The sequence below is a fragment of the Panthera uncia genome, chromosome B1 (genome assembly GCF_023721935.1).
Source record: "Panthera uncia isolate 11264 chromosome B1, Puncia_PCG_1.0, whole genome shotgun sequence".
In the NCBI taxonomy this organism is placed as follows: domain Eukaryota; kingdom Metazoa; phylum Chordata; class Mammalia; order Carnivora; family Felidae; genus Panthera; species Panthera uncia.
In genome coordinates, this window is record NC_064811.1 from 198,984,711 (window position 1) to 199,003,992 (window position 19,282).

At 52.6% G+C, this 19,282-nt stretch overlaps 1 protein-coding gene and 1 long non-coding RNA gene across 6 annotated transcripts in view; one reads left to right on the plus strand and one right to left on the minus strand.

The window, feature by feature from the left end:
• The first annotated feature begins 733 nt into the window (after positions 1-733).
• LOC125923505 (uncharacterized) overlaps positions 734-19,282 on the plus strand; it is a 41,718-nt gene continuing 23,169 nt past the window's right edge. For 2 of the 3 annotated variants that reach the window (XR_007458068.1, XR_007458067.1), the window contains exons 1-4: positions 734-1,290; positions 11,963-12,322; positions 15,281-15,667; positions 16,631-16,877. This is a non-coding gene — a long non-coding RNA (uncharacterized LOC125923505). Of the gene's footprint in view, positions 1,291-11,962; positions 12,323-15,280; positions 15,668-16,630; positions 16,878-17,053; positions 17,260-19,282 lie in introns of those variants that run through there. The other variant, XR_007458066.1, reaches the window with a different exon arrangement.
• Positions 18,305-19,282, minus strand: part of DLGAP2 (DLG associated protein 2) — a 386,235-nt gene continuing 385,257 nt past the window's right edge. For all 3 annotated transcript variants that reach the window (XM_049631829.1, XM_049631830.1, XM_049631828.1), the window contains one exon: positions 18,305-18,640. In XM_049631829.1, the coding sequence (XP_049487786.1) occupies positions 18,422-18,640 (219 nt within the window). In that variant the 3' untranslated portion in view covers positions 18,305-18,421. The remainder of the gene's footprint in view (positions 18,641-19,282) is intronic.

Sequence of the window (19,282 nt, forward strand, 5' to 3'; positions counted from 1 at the left end):
GACCGCGCAGGCCGCCCTGTGACACTGCCCAGTCCTTCCCGCCAGCAATGCCAGACCTGAGGGCGGGCTCTTCCAGGCGGAAACGGGCAAGCTTTGTGTCCGGAACGAGCACCCTCGGGGGATTTAGGTTTGTCTTCTGTGCCGCCGGCACTGGCCACAGGGACCTGGTCCACACGGGACGTCACTGTCAGCAGGGCCACTGACACTGGACTTTCTCGGCTGAGTGTCTTCTGCTCCACGTTTTCGACCGGCATTAAGGCGCGTGGGGTGCAGGCTGGCGGCGCTCTCCTGTGTCATGCGGTCGGTCACACTGTCACCTGTGAGGTGTCCCGGGCACCGAGGCCCTAGATCAACACCCTGTGTTACAAGAGACGCAGGCCCCAGAGGGACAGTCCCCGGGACACGTTGACCGGAGCCACAGAGAAGCGGCTGGGGCCAGTCGGGAACGTGGGACACTGGGCGGGACAAGCCAGCGAGCCGGGAGTGAGGAAAAGGGGTCCGGCGTCCGTGGAGGTCACAACGGCCCAGCGCGCTGCGTGAACCCCGGCCTGCCGTGACCAACGCGGAGCGCCCGTCTTCCCGGGACTTCCGCTGATCTTCCTGGGCGGTAGGGGGCGTGGTGAGGTACAGGAACGGTCACTCACGGGAGAAATGGGCGGAGTCGAGTCGAGAGTCCATGGCGCCTGCGCAAAGGCTCAGCGGCCTGGGCGGGGCGCGAGCGTGGGCGCGAGCGTGGGCGCGAGGGCTGCTGGGTCACGACGGCAGGTCGTGGCCGAGCCCGGTGTCTGGAACGTGGGTATTCATCTTCTCATTTAAAATCCTCTTCTGTGCACTTAACCGCTCTCAGTCGGCGGGAAAACGTACTTGACCGCGAAACCCTTCTCGCAACGCCCGCTCGCAGGGTGCCCCTCGGGCTCCCGAAGACGAGCCAGAGCGGAGGTGACGGAGACTGCGCGGCTCCTGTGTGCGCAGGCGCCGGGCCGGCGCGGGACTTGTCTGCCTCGGTTCCTTTTCCTGGACACGGGGCCGGCGACCTTCCTGCCACTGCGCTGCAACCAGGCGGCCCACGGTGCGGCCACTTCGGGTTGCTAAATATCTAGATACTTCCGGCCCGCATTGCCAGGTCCACTAGGCGTTCCCACCGTCCGGTAATTACCGTCGCGCTGCCTGGCGGCCGAGTCTTCTGCGTGTGGCCCCCCTCACCTCCTGGCCCCGCCGTGGGATCCGTCAAGCTAGTACTTTCCACGAGCCAAGCCCTTGGGACGGCGCCTGCCACCGGATGAACACTCGGTAAGCGTTTGCGACTAGTGGTAAGTCTCTCATTTTTCCAGAAGATTCGATGCGCAGTCTCTGTTTGTTTTATGTTAAAAGAGTAGGCAGAAGGTCAATGTTGAAGTAGTTAAGTTCTTAACTGAAGTGCGTAATTAAATATTAATTGAAAAAAGGAGTAGACAAGGTCTGTGAGACGTTCAGGTCTCTGTGCCCCGCGCTGACATGTTACCTGCAAATTCAGGGGGAGAAAGAAAGTTGTTGGAAAGGGGAGCCTGCGTGCAAACGAGTCTGCGGGTTAATCAGGTGGGCCCGTTGCGGGCCACCTGGGGCTGTCACCGTCTGTTTCAAATCCAGGCACGTAGCTTCTTAATGAGGACTTTGGTGAGCGGCGTTGAATTCTCAAGGGCATTTGCAGGGACCCAGCAGGAGATCCGTGGAGCCCAGGAGGCCGCCCTGGAGGTGGGGTGCCGCGGGAGAGGCGGCTGGGGGGCCTGGGTGGGGGGGTCAGGGAGGGCAGGAGGGGCGCGCTGTGGGGCCCCAGGACAAGGGTCCTTCCTAGTTGAGGCTCATGACTGTGAACTCAACCCTGTGAGGTAAGCACTGGGGAGTTTAAACACTGGATTGTAAACTCTGTGTGAAGACGTCTTGAGGCCTGAGAACTGACATGGTGGCAGTTGGGGGGGGGGGGTCCCACTGGTGCCTGGGTCCAGCTGTATCCATCTAACAGGCACCTAGTTAGGCCGACCCTGGGGCGGAAGTACGGAATGACCTGGCGTCTTCTTAGCCGCCCGCCCCGCGACAGCTCCCAGTCCAGGAGCAAAAGAGAGGGGTCCCCTCCACCCGTGTTGTCCCAGGGAGGTTTCCAGGGACTGAATGTCTGCATCCTCCCCCAAGGTGACGGGACGGTGCCAGGAGGTGGGGCCCTGGCGGGTGATCAGGCCTTGAGGCGGGGGCCTCATGAGGGGATTAGCGTCCTTCGCTCTCTCCCCGCTTCTGCTGTGCCACGGCCCCGTGGCCCCGGGAGGAGACTTCTCACCACACACGGGCTCTGGTGGCACCCGGATGTCCACCTTCCGCCTCCAGAACTGAGAGGAATGCCTGTGGTCTAAGCCTCCGGCTGTGGTTTTCTTTGCTATGGACGCCCGTTCGGACGAAGACACAGGCGTCCCGGTCATATATGTGCATCTGTTTCTGTAATGACACGGGCGCTGTGTGCGTGACGCATATTTACGGGAGCGCCGAGGAATGACGCGTACAGGCCGCTAGCGAGTGTCGGGGCTGGGCTCGGGCTGGCGGTGCTCGGGGCTGGGCTCTGATGCACAACCTGTGCCTTCCCGCGCCCTGGGTCTGGAGGACCTGGCCCCTCATAACTGGGACGCTTGGGACAACAGAAATGTGTTTTCTCGAATCCTGGAGGCTGGACGTCCGAGGTGGGGGTGAGGGCAGGGCCGGTTCCCTCTGGAGGTGCTGGAAGGGTCTGCTCCGGTCACTCTCCCCGCTTCTGGTGGTTCCCTTCACGTGCCGGCTCCCCACGTGCGTGCCTGCCCGCTGCGCTGACTCCAGATTCCCCTTCGTACAAGGAGAGCTGGCATCCTCCACTCGGAGCCACACTGATGGCCTCGGGTTACCTTGACTGCCTCTGTGAAGACCCTATTTCCATAGAAGTTCACATTCTGAGGTCCTGGGGGTCACGACTCCCAACGTACCTGGCTTGGGGGTTGGGCACCTGAAGGGATCCCCCCCCCCCCCAGAATCCACAACCCATCTCTTAATGGCTAATTCCACTAACTCGTCACTAGATGATGCTAGAGGGTAGGTTTCTTATCTGGGAGACTAGCTTTACCACTGGATTTTTATAGTTGTAGACATTTGGCAAGTTTTAGAAGCATCATTACTGGGTTTCAGTTGTATGAGTTCACCTTCGAGACATTTAACACCGTGTCCTTGGGATAGACAGAATTTATACAAATTTAGGGAAGTTTCTATTCTTGGGATTTGTATTTGATATAAAATACACTTCATAAATGCATTTTGATGCACATTGGTACTGGTTGTTGATACATATCTGGGCGGTACGTGGTACATGTCCACAGGGCCCCCCCTGTGCACGCTTACTCAGGAATATAGCAACAGCTCCAGGAGGAAGCCAGGCGGGAGGGCAGGGAGGGCCAGTGACTCACAGGTCACTAGCCTGGGGGTGGAGCAGAGGAGGAGGGGGGCTGAGCACGCCATCCTCACAATCACTGTGCCTGTATTTACTGTGGGGGGAGGGGAGGGACTGGCTGGTAATTCCTACAGATTCAGGCGGAAAGCTTTGTAATAAGTCACAGAAAACGAGATGCATACCAACTTCAGGGAACACAATGAGGGGCTTGTCCTGTCCCCTGCCCCGCCCCCCCAGTTCGCCTTGGCAACCCGATTCTCTTCTTACTTCTCTTTGGGGGGATGGGGAGCAAAAACAAGCAAGTGTAGAAACAGAACCTTCCTGAGAACTCAGGGCGCAGGAGGCAGGGGTCCTGGGGGCCCTTCCCCTCAGGACGGGGGAGGGAACCTCCAGATCCCACATGCTAGGGAGGCCCTGGGGAAACTCAGTGTGGCAAGGGCGCAGCTCGGCGTCGGCCAGGCCCAAATTCCGGGGGGGCAGGACCCTCCATCCTGCATAGGCATGCCTCATCCAGCCATCCGGCTCTGGTTGCTGTGACAAATCCCACGGACAGACAGGAAGTCCTTGTGGGGCTCTGCTTAGGATAGCAAGGCACCTGGCATGGAGAGCAGGGGGTCATGCATGGGCAGAGAGGACACCCTGGAGTTCGGATGATGACAGGTAGGGTGGCCATGGTCACCCTTGCGGAACGTTGGGACCAGGGGAGGTCGGGTGTGGCTGGCTTTGTCTCGGTGCTGCAAAAGCATTCGGTCGGACGGAGTTTTTTTTAACGTTCTTGCACTGCAAAATGTGAACGATCTGAGCTTTAAGATTTAAACATCCTTAGGCATTCAAAATAAGGACCAGAAGCCACAGACGACACGTGGAGTGTCACCTCAGCATTCTGTCGCCCAGCAAACCACCAGAAGTGAACAGACACTAGTTTGAGAACTCAGGGTCTCAGGGTAGAAACTTGCAACTGTGAGATAAGTCAGCCCTCAGGAGGTGGGGGGGGGGGCCTGAAATCGGGATTCCTCAAGATACACATGGGAGTGAAAACACGGTATCTGTCTTTCTCTGCCTGACTTATATCACCCTCCAGTTCCATCCACGTTGTGGCAAAGGGCAGGATTTCATCTTTCTCGTTGCCAAATAGTATTCCCTGTTTATATAAACCACGCATCGGTGATGGACGTTTGAGAAACTCAACAGAAGACCATGGGGGAAGGGGAAAAAGTAGTTCAAACAGAGGGGGGGCGGCTAACCATTTAAGAGAATATTGAATACTGAGAACAGACTGAGGGTCGATGGGGGGTGGGGGTGGGTGGGTGATGGGCACTGAGGAGGGCACCTGTGGGTACGAGCACTGGGTGTTGTATGGAAGCGATGAGTCCCGGGAATCTACTCCTGAAGCCAAGAGCACACTGTCTACACTCTGTGTTAGCTAACTTGATGATAAATTCTATGTATAAAAATAAAATAAAATGTAAAAATAAATAAAGTGAAACCGGAGGATATGAAAATGCATGTGCCCTCAAAAACACAGAACTCACGGATTGAGACGCTGTTTTCCCATAAATGCCTGCTTGACAGGAAACTGAGGTAATACTAGAATTTTCTCGAATGACCCTAGTGGGGCTGGTGTCACCAGATAAGCTGAATTGAGGTTTTGTTTGTGTGACTGCGGTGGTTTTGTCGGCTGGGGTAGGTTTCTGGGCTGGTCTTCATTTGTTTAGATTTTACCACTCTGGGTGAACTCTCCCCTCTGGACACTCGCTGCCGCTCACGGCCCCAAGTCCCCATGGCCTCGCCTGCGGCTGGTGTGCTCGTCCGGTGGCAAGTCCCTGCTGTTCCCGAAGACACTCCTCCTTTTGACAGTTCCGCTCGGTTTGTGTCACTTTCAAGGTCAATTGAGTATAGTTACCAATAGTCTATGGTAGTCTTTTTTTTTTTTTTTTAATTTTTTTTTTTTAACGTTTATTTATTTTTGAGACAGAGAGAGACAGAGCATGAATGGGGGAGGGTCAGAGAGAGAGGGAGACACAGAATCTGAAACAGGCTCCAGGCTCTGAGCAGTCAGCACAGAGCCCGACGCGGGGCTCGAACTCACATACTGCGAGATCGTGACCTGAGCCGAAGTCAGACGCTTAACCGACTGAGCCACCCAGGCGCCCCAGTCTATGGTAGTCTTAACATTCGCTAAGAGGGAAGACAGAATTTCTCGTCACATGTGACACATTTGTAGTACCGAACTTACGGTGGCCATCCCGTCACAACTGGGCACGTAGCCAGTCCTTCCGCCTGATATACCCAACCTGCAATGTCACATGTCCACCTCAGCTCGATTAAGAAGAGGAATTCGGGAGACGGAAACTCATCCCTCCCGTTACTGTCTTCATGATGGCTCACCTCTGTGCTTGGATCTCTACCTGGGCGGCCTCAGATTTAAGTATCAGCATCATTGGTTCAACTTGTCTCCATCACTGCTGCCCATCTCAGGACGTGGGTCTTTATGGGGAAGAGAGTTTTCCATCCTGGAAAGAACCTGTGCATTTCATTTTCTAGGTCACAGAGCCCTCCTGCAGTGTTTACCAAGCGCCTTCTGTGTGCCAGGCTGGTGCCCAGTGACCCTGAGGGGCTCTTCCTGAGGATTTTCCTTCCTGGCCCATTAGGGGGACGTGTTCATGCTTGGGGCTCACTTCCTTGGGCAGGGGAAGAGCTGGGCCCCTGGGGGGGAAACCTGAGGCCCTGGGTGGGGGGTGGGGAGCTGGGCCCCTGGGTGAGGAGATCTGAGTCCATGGAGAGGAGACCTGAGTCCCTGAGTGGGGAGCTGAGCCCCTGGGGGGAGAGACCTGAGTCCCAGGGTGGGAGGAGCTGGGCCCCTGGGGAGGAGACCTGAGTCTCTGGGGGGGTAAGCTGGGCCCCTGGGGGGAGAGACCTGAGTCCCAGGGTGGGGGGAGCTGGGCCCCTGGAGAGGAGACCTGAGTCTCAGGGCAGGGGTGGGGGAAGCTGGGCCCCTGGGGAGGAGACCTGAGTCTCCTGGGAGGAGGAGACCTGAGTTCCTGGGCCCCTGGGGAGGAGACCTGAGTCACTTGGCGGGGGGGGGGGGGGGGGGGGGGGGCCCCCGGGGGGGGGGCCGGGGGGCCGGGGGGGGGGGGGGGGGGTCGCGGGGGGGGGGGGGGGGCTGGGCCCCTGGGGGGGAGACCTGAGTCCCTGAGGGGGGGGAGCTGGGCCGTTGGGAGGGAGACCTGAGTCCCTGGCGGGGGACAGCTGGGCTTGCCCTCACTCAGCTTTGGCAAGTTTACTTCGAGGTGCAACACAATTCCCTATGAGGTGTATTGTTCCCCTGTCATAAGAACAAAGCAACTGAATGAAACCTAGGATGCCCCATTGACCTCCTGCTTGAGTCCAGGCCCAAGGTGGGGGCCATTGTGAACCAGATGATGTTTACCGTTTCCATCGTGTGCATGCAGGTAACCAGGTAACTGGCTTCTGCCTCCCTCCCGCGCTTCTCTCCCCCTTCCCTTTCTTTCTCTTGTGTGTAGCACGTTTAAAAGGTGTGAAACAGGAAAGTGGACTGGGAATAATGAAATTGTGCGTTGAAACAAGAATTAAATCTGTAATTATATAACCCATGAGAGGTACTATGGAAAACTCCCCACGCTCCCCATTGGTGCCTGATTGATTGATCCTCATGGTCTACACCTCCCGACACACAGCTTCCTGCCAGGGATGCTCGTCATGTCTTGTTGGGCTCATGGCCGTGGAGGAGCGTCCGTGCAGAGGACCCACGTACAGTGACACACGTCTGTCCACCTGCCAGCGGCAGTTGGCAAGTATTTTGCAAACACAAAAATACCTGACCAGAGACAGCAATTATTGGTTGACTTTAACTAGGGATTAAAATAAAGAGTCATCACTTCCCGGTCCATTTGTGATGCCAATTTTCTTCCTGAGTCGTACCCTGTGGGTGAGTTCAAAGGAGGATTGCTAGTTACAGAACAGAATAATTGCTCTGTGTTCCCAGGGCCACTGTCATTTTGTGACGGCTTGTGTCAAACTGCTCACGGTTTCAAGTACAGTGTTGTCTGGCCGATTCCTTGAACAAAAATCAATGTGCCCAAACAGCATTGACTCTGTGTGTTTGTTAACTTAAAAATCGGTGTTTAACGATGGTACTTATAGTTGTCACCGTCGTCAGCCAGAGCCGAGTCTGCGAGGAACCAGCTCCCAAACGCCACCCTCTGTGCCAGGAGCTCAGGGCCCCAGCGGTCTCCACCGCGTGGATTCTGATGAGTCCAATTTCTTTTGCCTGAAGCCAAAATGTCCCCGGGAAACTATAACAAAAGATGTTTTACTTTGGAAACAAAGTTGTCGCTCAAGTCTGGCGGCCACTTGCGGCTCCTTGTTAATGCCTGAATCTGCACAACACATTTGCCGCGTGTCCATTACTTCAAATGAAGGCTCCCTGTTCAATTTCTTTTATTCTCTTTTTTTATACTTTTTAAAAAATGTTTATTTTAGAGAGAGAGAGAGAGAGAGAGACAGAGCATGAGCAGGGGAGGGGCACAGAGAGGGGGAGACACAGAATCTGAAGCAGGCTCCAGGCTCCGAGTTGTCAGCCCAGAGCCCGACACGGGGCTCGAACCCACAGACTGTGAGATCATGACCTGAGCCGAAGTCGACGCTCAACGGATTGAGCCACCCAGGCGCCCCAATTTCTTCCTGGTTATCATGGTGAGAGCAGGCTGGCACTCTACAACCGGGTGTGTCCAGGGAATTGTTGGCCTCAAAAGCCCAATCTGTATCTCATGTCTGGAAGCTTCCAACAGTCATGTTTCAAATGCAGAAGGAGAGTCTTTCTCAGGGACATTGCTCACTGAAGATCAAGGCAAAAGCCTCTAGTATTTTGGTTTGTTTGCACTATGTCATGAAACCAATGTTTTCTTTGAATACATTTGAATACAATTGACCATTTTGGGATATTTCATAAGTTACCAAATTACGGCCAAATCTCATTAGTGAGTATAAGATCACTGGGAAAGGGCAGGGGAGGATTTAGCAGATGCCTGGGAAGATTCATTAGGATTAGATTCCAATGTTAATGAAGGAAAGTCACCTTGGAGTCTGTCCCCATGGGGGCTCACCAGCTCTGGGCAGGCTGACCTGGGGTGCACCCAGCACCTGGGGTGCCTCCCTCCATGTGGCTGGGGTCACAGCGGCAGGGACAGACCCCGCGCTGGCAGCGAGTGCAGTGAGGAACCACGCAGGGCGCGGGGCTTCGAGGCAGAGATGGGCAGTGTGGAGAGAGGGTGATCTCTCACTGGGTGTGGGCACCTACGGTCTCTGCAGTTTCAGAACAAAATCTCGCAGCTGGCAGGGAAAGACATCCTCTGGGGACTCTTCCCCCTCTGCCCCTGTCTTTGCCAGGTGTAAGAGCCATTTCTCAGGCTGACACTGGCTGTTGGCAACCCTGAGGAGCAGGTCAGGTCTCCCCCCTGGACCAAGAGCAGGCGTCCTTCCTGCTGTCTGTTCCGGGGGGCCCCCAAGTGCAGGGATCCCCAGCCGTGCTGCAAACACAGAGCGTGCACGGCCTCGGCCCCCACGGCAGCTCACGGGCCCCTGGGAAGTCGACGGTATGAAGGTTTTCTGATCCCGGGTTTCTACCTTTGACCGGCATGAATGCAGCAGTAACAGGCTGGCTCGTTAGCTTATACGTAAAATAAGAACATCGATGACCCTTCACAGACCAATGACACTACTGTAGTTGAACATAAGTGTGAAATCACAACTCTCTCAACCGCGGTATCTCCAGCACAATGCCCAGGACCTAAGTGGTGTTCTACAAATATGTAGTGAGTCAGTGAACGGCGGATAGGGACACAGAAGACTTAGGTCCCTTCATTCACCCAGATGCTCACCGATAAGTGTGTATAAGAATACTGTGAGCATGTGGTCATTGTCACATGCTTTTTTGGGAGCGGGAGCCAGAGATGGAGGATGTCAATATATTTCTTGTGCTCAGAAAGCTCACAGTCTGATCTCAGGCCAGTGAACAGGTGCATTCTGCTTATGTGGCATATGATGATGGGTTAGATGCAAGGTGGAGCACCGTTTTGGGAAAACAGAGAAGAAAGTGATCAGCTCACTTGGGAAGCATGAGGGTGGCAGTCCAAGGAGATGGCTGGGGTCACGTGAAAGCGTGGCAGGAGTCTGTTAAGTCCATGGAGGCGAGGTCCCAGGGCAGAGCTGTGACACTGAATGCTGCAAGAATTTGAAACTGCTCGTGATTGTCCCAGTGGGAGCCCCGGAGATGGGAAGGCATTCGATGATGGAGAGTCCCACCAATGTGAAGAGGAGTCTTCGGATGTTTCAACCAGGAGCCGCCCTTGGGGGATCTGGATCATAGAGACAGCGTTTCGGCAGGTGACAGGGAACAGCCCAGTGGGACACAACGGGAGCATGTGGAGAGGGGGTCCTGGAGGACTATGTGACTGGTCTGACGGGAGCCGGAGGGAGGGACGCCGGCCACCAGCGCTGCAGAGTGGTGTCCCCAGTGCTTCCGGACAGGGGTCTGTGTTGGGAGAGACAGGGGAAGGCTGGTCGGGGAGGCCGGAGGAAGGGGCTGGGGGGCCGCAGGGTCCCGAGGGATCACTGGTGTTTTGCATCCCAGTGGGATGTCTGTCACAGGGGCTGGGACAGGAAGACCTGCCCGTGGAAACACACACGGAGGTGCGTGTTTCGAGCGTGGCCTGCATGGTCACTGAATCTTGGCTTTGCAAAGTGTATCGTTTGTAGAAAATTGAATTTTTCACACTCTATGTTGTCAGAGCCCATAGCGGTGTAATGAGATCACGTGCAAATGGACCTTCATCGGCACTGGACTCTACTTGTTCAGAGAAAATCCATCGAGTCCATCTGAAACCACAGCAGTCCCATGGTGTGCTCCCAGGAACTCGAGGTGGCGTCATTTGGCGGGATGCCGAAGTTTGAAGTCGTGTCTTCGGAAATCATCACTTCTTTCCTGGTACAACATCTGTGCGATGCTCTTTGCCATAATTGGGAGTCGAGTAACAATTCTCTGAACATACCAAGTGATGCTAACTTAAGAGCTCACGAAACAAAAATAAACAAAAATAAAGAGCAGAAATCTTTCCAATGTCCTGATTGTCAAAAGGCAACTTGTTTTAAATATCACATAACAGAAAGCAAGTCGAAAACATCCAAATGGTTGCCTCTGACTTTTCTAATGGCCGCTTCTTGTTTTGAGGGTGGTGTTGTTTCTAGTCAATGGGCCGTTTGGGGGGCGCGTTGTGGCTTCTAGGGAGGCCGAGGGGACCAGCCGAGTTCTCACCATCACCCCACCCGCTTCCCTTCCTTTGTATTGGGCTGACTTCTGGGAAAACAGCGTTAAACCACTGTTTAACTGTTAAACGATTCGTGTGGATTGAAGTGCAGTTTCCAGTCTAATGCCAGGTAAGTGAAAACTTTCACCAAAGCATTTTGGGACTAAAACGCATATATATACAGGAAGCCTCCTTTTTGCTCTTGACAAGTGTGTTATAGAAACAGGGCAAGTCGAGAACTGAAGTATTAGGTGTGTGCCTTTCTTTTAGAAGTGGCTTCTCTGAACAGAAAACTGCTGTAAATGGTGGCGGTTGCCCAGTGAGTTCCGTGGGAAGGGCCCTGTGTGGAGTCAGCCCCATCTCACCCAGCTCCACGTGCTGCCACAGGGTTCCTCCACTGATTGTCACACGCACGGGGTTGCGGGGTAGGGGGGGAGGTTTGACTCCGCGCCGTCACCTCACCTACCAACCTCAGCGACCAGAGCAGGGAGAGGGAAGGAAACGGTGCTGAGCATGGTCCCCAGTGAACCCAGGGGCAGGGGTGCCAAGCTGCCCTTTCCCGGGACCTCCGCTGGTGCTTCCTTGGGGCTCGGAGGGGCAGACTCGAGAAGGAAGCCCAGGCACGTCTGACCACGCAGGTAGAGGGGAACTGGTGCCTGACCAGCGTGGGGGACGGCCCGCTCCACCCCAAGAGACAGAGCACACTGCATCTCTGGCACTGGCTGCTTGGTGGCGGCCAGGGTCTCGTCCTCCAGGCAGGCCTCCACCATTCCAGGCGGGGCCCCCACTCTTCCGGGGTGGGGGGCTGAGTCACTGCAGACACAGCACCCGGCCTCTCTCATGGAAGCCTGGGTCTGAGACTCAGCATCATGACCTAACAACGTGTCTCCTCTCGTTGCAACTCAAGAGAGTCTAAAACAACCATTAACTAAATACCGTAGTATTTATTAATTTTAAACTCATTTCAATCTGTGCCATTTTTGCATACATATGAAATCTGTAGCCTTAATAAGTGTCCATTTCTTCTTAGTAGATAGAGAAATCGAGGCTAGTTCAACAATGAAATATATAATGGGGGAAGGGTGCCCTTGTCTGTGATAAAACTCTTTGGTCTGTATCATTTTTTTCTGAGTTTAAAGTAACACGAGAATTCACTCCAATGAAAAGTAAACATTGCTTTTCTCAAAAAATTTAATTGCAGAACTATTTACAAGAGGTGGACATCAGCAATACAGAGATCAAATGAGAGAGGCCTCATCAGAGGGGAGTCGATGGAGAAAACGGTGGGCACGTTTTCCTTATAATCGGCTGAGCATGGGGAAAAAAAAGTCACGAACAAAGAGAACTCAAATAATGCAACCTGGTGGCGTCTGAAAGAAATGACCAACATTTTGATACGTTATTAAGAAGCAAGACGAGGCGGTGACGGACCGCGGGCCGTACGTTCCCGTCGGGTATTCTGCATGCTACTAAACAGAATTTATCAAAAGAACCATAAAAGCATGAGAGAGAGAAGTACGTAAAATAGCTGGATCCCAGTGAGGTGTAACTTTGCACAGAGGTGAATATTTGGCACTCTGCTCATCCTCGTTGATATGGTTTCATATGTATATATATTTATATATATATATATATGTGTATATATATATATTTATATACTTCTTTTTAAAACTTGAACTAAACAGCTAGTTTCCTGGTTCTGACATTCCTTGAACTTCTATAGGAGGCATTGAATTTAGTCCTTAGGCCACCCCTGGGTATTTTGGCACGTAACATGGAGGTGGGTATGTGAACTGGTCTCTAGACAGGAAGGACCTGTACAAGAGGAAAGTGGCTTAGCGATTGGAAATCTGAGTTCAAAAGTAGCCTAGGATTGTTTACTACTTGTGGGGGAAACCTTTGAATTCAGCAAACCAGTTATAAGGTGGAGGGAGGGAGACACATGCTGAGCCCTTTTACCGTGATATGGTCCTAACGCTGGGATGGCAGGGGCGGGGCGTGGGCGTGAGTTGGGGGAAAACCAAAGAATGGTGAGTGGCGTCCATAAAGGACCACAGACAGCCTCTGAGCTCCCTTCACGTGTGTTGGCCGAAGCACAGAGCACACCGTCTACTGGCAAGAGAGAGATTTGTACTTAAATTGGCACAAGAAACCGGGCCGACGTCTTTCGTCATGACCCCTCCCCCACTGAGTACGTGAAAGCTTGGACTCCCAAGCCTTTCAGGTTCGGAATAAGCACCCATGATGAAGAGTCACATAAAATCTAAGAAAGTAGGGCGGTAAGCCTCTGTTACCTTAGTTGGTGTATGTACAAAATCTTTTTAAAAAGTACTGGTGGAGTAGGTAACTAACGTTTCCTCTGCAAAGAAGTTATCTGTCACGTGTTTACACTGAAACTTGAAATAATTTCTTCTCACGCTGGATAGAAATGCGAGGGTTAGGGTTAGCGATTCATAAAGTTACGGACACGTCGCAATGTTGCAGGGATGAAAAGATGGGTGTTTCTTGGAGCGTTCCCGTGGACCACTTCTGCCTTCTCTGAAGCCTGAGCTAGAACAATCACAAAGAGTTGGAATCAGAGGGGCAGATGTCGCAAACCTTTAGCAATTTCGGTCAGTCTGTCTGATTCCATTCTGGATGTGCTCCCAAATTGTGTTCCTTCACCCCTTGAACATTGGGCTTGATAGCCATCCATGCATCTAAGATGCCGCTGACCTTAAGTAACGGCGAAGACATTGCCTAATTCTGGGCGGCATCTGGTTCTCTGAGATATTTATGAACGGACCTGACTTTTGCCAGCGTCCCACACCTGGTGGGGAGGACTGTTGGCCAGAGGGCCCTGGGCTGCATCTTGAGTGGTAATTCAGGCTTTTGCCACCGGTCCGCAAGGAGCTTGGAGGACTTTGGAGCCCACATGACATTGATTTTCATAATCTGTCTGCGAGTGAGACAAGAGACAGGAGGAAACAGACGTGAAATGAAGTCTGGCTGATGTATGATTGGGAGCCAGGTTGTTCGATGGGTCAGCTAGTGATTTTCCAAAACACTGTGCGGCCACTCTGTGCTGACGGGCGTGTTGTCGGGCGTGTGGAAGGTCACCTCTCCTCCAACACTCGGTCACCTTCCCTGCCTTACTGCGACCGTCAGCACAGCACAGGGGACCCGATATAATGGACACGGGAGGGGTTCGGAGTGAAGCAATACGCCCAATGCTCCAGCCAAGCGGTTGAATGTGTTCCCACTCAGCAGCGGACCACATCCCCGATCTCTTCTGCTTGTGGTTTTCTGATCTGTTTTCAAGTTTTGGCATCCTGTATTCAACCCAAACTTTCAAAGGGTAAACAGATACAAATGAAAACAAAAGAGAACCCTCGGGAAGTTCCAAGGGCGTGTGGCTTGGAGACCACAGTCTGCAACTACCTGATTAGTGTGTTAAATTTGCAGTAAAAAAAAAAAAAAAAAAAAAAAGTGGTCTTGAGAAGAAAGGAGGCGTCTGGGAAAGCAGCAAGGAGTACAGAGAAACGTGTCGAATTTGGCTTGAGGCGGGTTTCTGGGGGGACCAGACTCAACACTTGTTGACTTGTTGGCAGGACTGTTCTGGTTTTCAGCAGTGGGGGGTCAGACGCCGCACGCAGGTGCCCTCCCACGTGGGTACACTCAAGTGGTACATGCCACGTTCATACGCTTCCTGCTGACACCACCGAGATGTTGGGGGGCCTCTCTCACAAACAGCAGCCCAGCCACTCTGTGCAGCCTGGGGACGCGCCAGCTCCCAGGCTGACTCCAAACAGCAGCACCCGACCTCCTGCCCAGTGAAGGTTCTGGTAACACGCTGGCTGCCCTTCCCAGCAAAAACCCAACTCGGTGTGGGCTGGTGGTCCTCTGAGAGGCTCCACGGGCCACACGAGGTCCGGTCTGGCTGTACTGGCCTTCTGGCAAAGACCACGACCCCTCTCACCCCTTCCTACTCGCCAGCAAGAGGTCTGGCCCAGAGCAGACAGCGGTTCCGACGGGTGAACACACAGTCACCACAGGAACCTTGGCCAACGGCTGCCAGATGATGACTTTCCGGAAAGTCCGTCCTGGGTGGGGTTGGGGCGGGGTGTCTGGCAGGGCTGGAAGTACGCAGCCTGGGGTCTTTTGACTGGCGTGCGGGGACCGTGTTGAGAAAGGCAAACATCTAGAAGACACAACCCCAGCGCAACGATCGCGGCCCGTACGTCTGAGTACCCCCTTCGTTGCCTTCCCGCTCTAAGTCTGGCTTCTCCACGGGGGCCGGGGGGGGGGGGGGGGAGTCCCCCCACTGGGGAGGTCACTGACTTCGTGGCTATGTCTTTGTGTTTGCTTTTTTAAACAGGGAGCCTTAGATGTGATCATTTTCTCTAACGGTACACTTTTCTATTTAATGCTAGAAGTCTTTAGTATTGATCTTGAGGTGAACACATCAACGTTTCCTTTTAAACAAAAGTGTAAATTTTTGGTATCCTACAACAGTTCCATTCTTTATCCACTGTTCTAGGGCAGTCCTACACGTTTGCGGAGAGGAAGGTGGCAACAAGCGTTACCGGTGACAACGCAGACGGTGCATGCGACGACGACAAACGAGGATGGGGGAGAGGAGTTATGTGCAAAGTGCTCTTGTTCCCAAGCGACATTCACCTGCTCGGGCTTCGTGGAACTTAAGGGTCCTGTTTATCATACTTGTGTTTTGATTTTGAAAGTTAAACTAAAGCCTTCAGCGTGGCGATGCTGCCGTGAGCAAAACGCTGTGTCAGCTCGTGTGTCAACAGTTACGCGGTGTCTTCGGGGAAGAACGCTGTCCGATCTGAGCGTCTCCAGCATACGCAAAATCTCTTACTGAAACTATCTCCATAACGTGGTGAGACGGCCACACTACAGGTCTGTGGTGCGTATCTGCCAGAAGTGCCAGAAATAAGTTGGTTTGATTGACTAACACAAGTATCATAAACAGTTTTATTTTTCGTTACATGTACAATGTGTAAACATGGCTTATCTGCATTTCACGGTGGGATGTCGCCTGTGTGAGAAGTGAAAATATTGCACTGAGTCATGGTGGCAGGTGACACTGCCTGGGGGCTGGCGGCAGGCCCTGGCTGCGTGTCACATGACCTTCTTTGGGACTCGGTGGACCGGACAGGGGTTCGTACGCACCCCCCACTGCGAATCGGTGGCCACTGTCACGTTTAGCTACAGGTTAATCTCACCTAGGGGTGGTTCAGGCCAAACTTTTGGGGGATTTTAAGATAAAAATGAGTATACAAAACATAAAAAAAAAAATCCAAATTCAGTGAACACTTTCATTCAAGTCAGGGTCAGAGAAGCTGGGATCTAGAATAGTTGTCTAATCTTAGAATTTGTCATTAGACGTTTTGTACAAGCTGCAGGAAATGAGGTAAAATGCATCAGCGGCCAGTAGATTTACATGTGTCAGCAGGTCTGGGCGCATATGTGCATTTTACATTTCCTCTCCCTAAGGGGTCTACACTGAGTTTGCTTTTCTGTGGCTATTTCTAAAGAGCAGTTCATCTTAAATAATACATCATTTTTAAAGTCTAAAATGCCAATACTTGCAAATACATTTGTTTGTAACATAGTATAGTGAGTATAGGAAGAAGTGTCGTTACTGTATACTACTCAGGATTTAAATATTTATTTAGGTAGAAAAAATGCTTTGAATACTCTGGGGAAATAGGATTCATTTATAGAAGAATATTTCAGGGAATTTTTTTTTTTTTGCATTTTTCAAGGATATACATTCGTACTGATTTTTGCTTCCAAATATATTTTAAGGCTGTTTGGTAAAATATACCAGATATGAGGCTCAATTTACAGGGTTTTGTTCTTACAGGGAATTCTTAACTACTCAGCTTTAAAAAAGTAAGACTTGGAAGGCCAACATGCTTTAGTATCAACTGTGCTCCAGTGAACCCCATGCTTGGCTGGATGGAGAGTATGAGGAAAAGAAAACACTGCAGGCCGGAGCAGCACCCCCGGGGGATGACCTCACTGGATGTCCTGCTGGTGTCACCAGGCTGCAGGGGGACCTGGGGGCATGACAGTGCCCGGCAAGCTGAGGAAACAAAGTGCCAGAGGAGGTAAGCCAGGGCTGCTCCGCCAGCCGAGTACTCGGTACCTCTCCGGGCAGCGGGAAGGCCCGTGTTTGGGGAGGAAACACCTGTCCCCAGGTGCCATCCTGTTTTCACCTTGCGTTACAGTGGGGACTCTGAGTTTGGGATCCGAGGGAGAGATTTGACGGGCTCTTCCTCTGCAGATGCGTCTGGACAGGGACACAGGAAAGCGATGCTGGGATGACGGTCACTGCGTCTAAGCGTGATTGTACAAGTGGAAAGCCTTTTCATTCGAATCCTTCCTGCTTTGCTCTGGTGCCAGTCAGAATCCTGAAACCTAATTACTTTTCTCAGAGTTCACAGCTGGAAATCACCACATGTGACCTTTTTTTTTTTTTTTTTTTTTTTTGTCATGTCTAAAACAGGCAAGAAATATATTCTTGACTTTAGCGATACTGCATAGGACAAAAGAATTCTGGAAAAATACAAATGTAAGCTACATTTCTTCTTTACCATTTAAGCTGAGAGATACCACTCACATTCATATTTCTTAAACTTTTTACATCACAACTGTCATTTTAAACAAGCAAACTTTTTTTTTTTAAGGATACCCTGGAAAGTCAACTGATAGAGCAGTTTGAGAATATATATACATCCATAAAAAAAAAAAAATCACAGGTACATAAATGGGGACACTTACAGACAAGACTGTGTGTGGTAGAAGTTATGAAGGAATAAAACATACGATGACTCTTTCATCAGAATAAGGGCGATTATTTTTCTCTTTACATGCCTGCTACAGGCCAGCCAGCCTTCTGTAAGACTCCAACCCTTTTCATGTGTCACTCCCTTGGGTGAATGAACACTCAGCTTATTTTGGGACTGTTAGATGCTGTGCCGGAGATTTCTATCGTGTTCAGACTTGTGACCCACCCCTCCCTCCCCCCCGCCGGGGGTTTCTGGAGAACCGCACGGCAGGGAATCGGGTGGCTGGAGAGATGGCTTCTCATAAACTCTGCACAAGGACCCTGGTGACAGGGGCCAGCTAGACTTGGGGGGCAGGGGGAGGCACCCCCAGGTGACGGGGTGGGGGTCTTTCTTGCCTGCACTTCGAGCTGAAGCAGTTTCCACTGGGGTGTCTGGTGAGTGGCAAGATGCACCCGTATCTAGTTGTTAGTCTTGCCTCGAATTGTCACACGCTTTATAAAAATATAAATAACAAAAATGTGAGCTGGGCTCCATCTCGAGAGGTGTTTCCTGTGATCCTCTGAGAACAGAGCGGATCAGGGAGGTGTCCCCACGCCTAGCTGGCACAGCTGGCCGTGGGTCAGACCACTGGAGGGGAGGAGGAGGGGGGGGAGGAGGAGGGAAGAGGAAGGGGGAAGGAGGGGGGGAGGGAGGAGGAGCTCTGGCCGGGGCTCGGCGCACGGCAGAAATGAACGCATTCCGGTGTGTCTATGGCACAGAGAACACAACAGGGTGTATTCGGTGGAGAAACAAGACTAAAATTAGCGGGTGGGTGAGAAACTGTACACGCATCTTGTTAAAAAGAAAAGAGGGCAAAGGTGCCCCTAGAGCCGCGTCTGGGCCTCCGGGATGTAGATCTCTATGCTGTCTGCGCGCTCCGAGGCCGAATTCTGGCGGAAGGAGGCGGCCCGCTTGGCAGCCATGAGCCGCCTCCGGGCTTCTTGACGCTGTCTGTCCGGCAGGTCCAGGGACTTTTCTCTCGTGACAGGAAATTTCCCTCTGGGGGGCTTCTTTGGTATTGGAGGGGGGGCCTTTCTTTCTTCCTGAAAAGGATCACAGGTCAAAATTGGGGACATCAGAGGGGAACAGCGCCAGTCCATGGGCCTGGTCTCCGTGCAGGGTGACCGCAAACTGCCCGGGACACCACCCCAGTGCTTGACCGGCCTGGCCCCACGCCCCCAACAGTGGCCTTGCCGCCTGCCTGCTGGACACCGTGACTTCCCTCACACCCTCCAGGGCAGGGAGAGGGGCTGGGTGACGGCCTTACACGTAAGGAACCAAGTCCCGCACGGTAACATGGAACGTGTCCTTGGTCTCAGGCTTATTTTCGTGCTGTTGCTAGATTTTTGCCATCTCTGAGCATTGGCAAATATTCACAATTTCAGTTCTTGAGTATCCCAGGTATTTTGGAAGGTGTCACTTGATATCCCTGTCATGTGCTACAGACTTTTCAGCAGAGTCCGGATTCTAAGGACCTTCATGGAAACCATCTTACATGGGGGAGCTGTTAGCCAAATTTCCTGTTATGGGCCTAAAACCCCTTGACATTGACTAGATGATAGATTAGATAGATAGATAGATAGATACATACATACATACATACATACATATGCTGGCTGGCTGGATAGACAGATAGATATGGTGGATGGATAGATGGGTGGATGGATAGGTAGATAGACGGATAG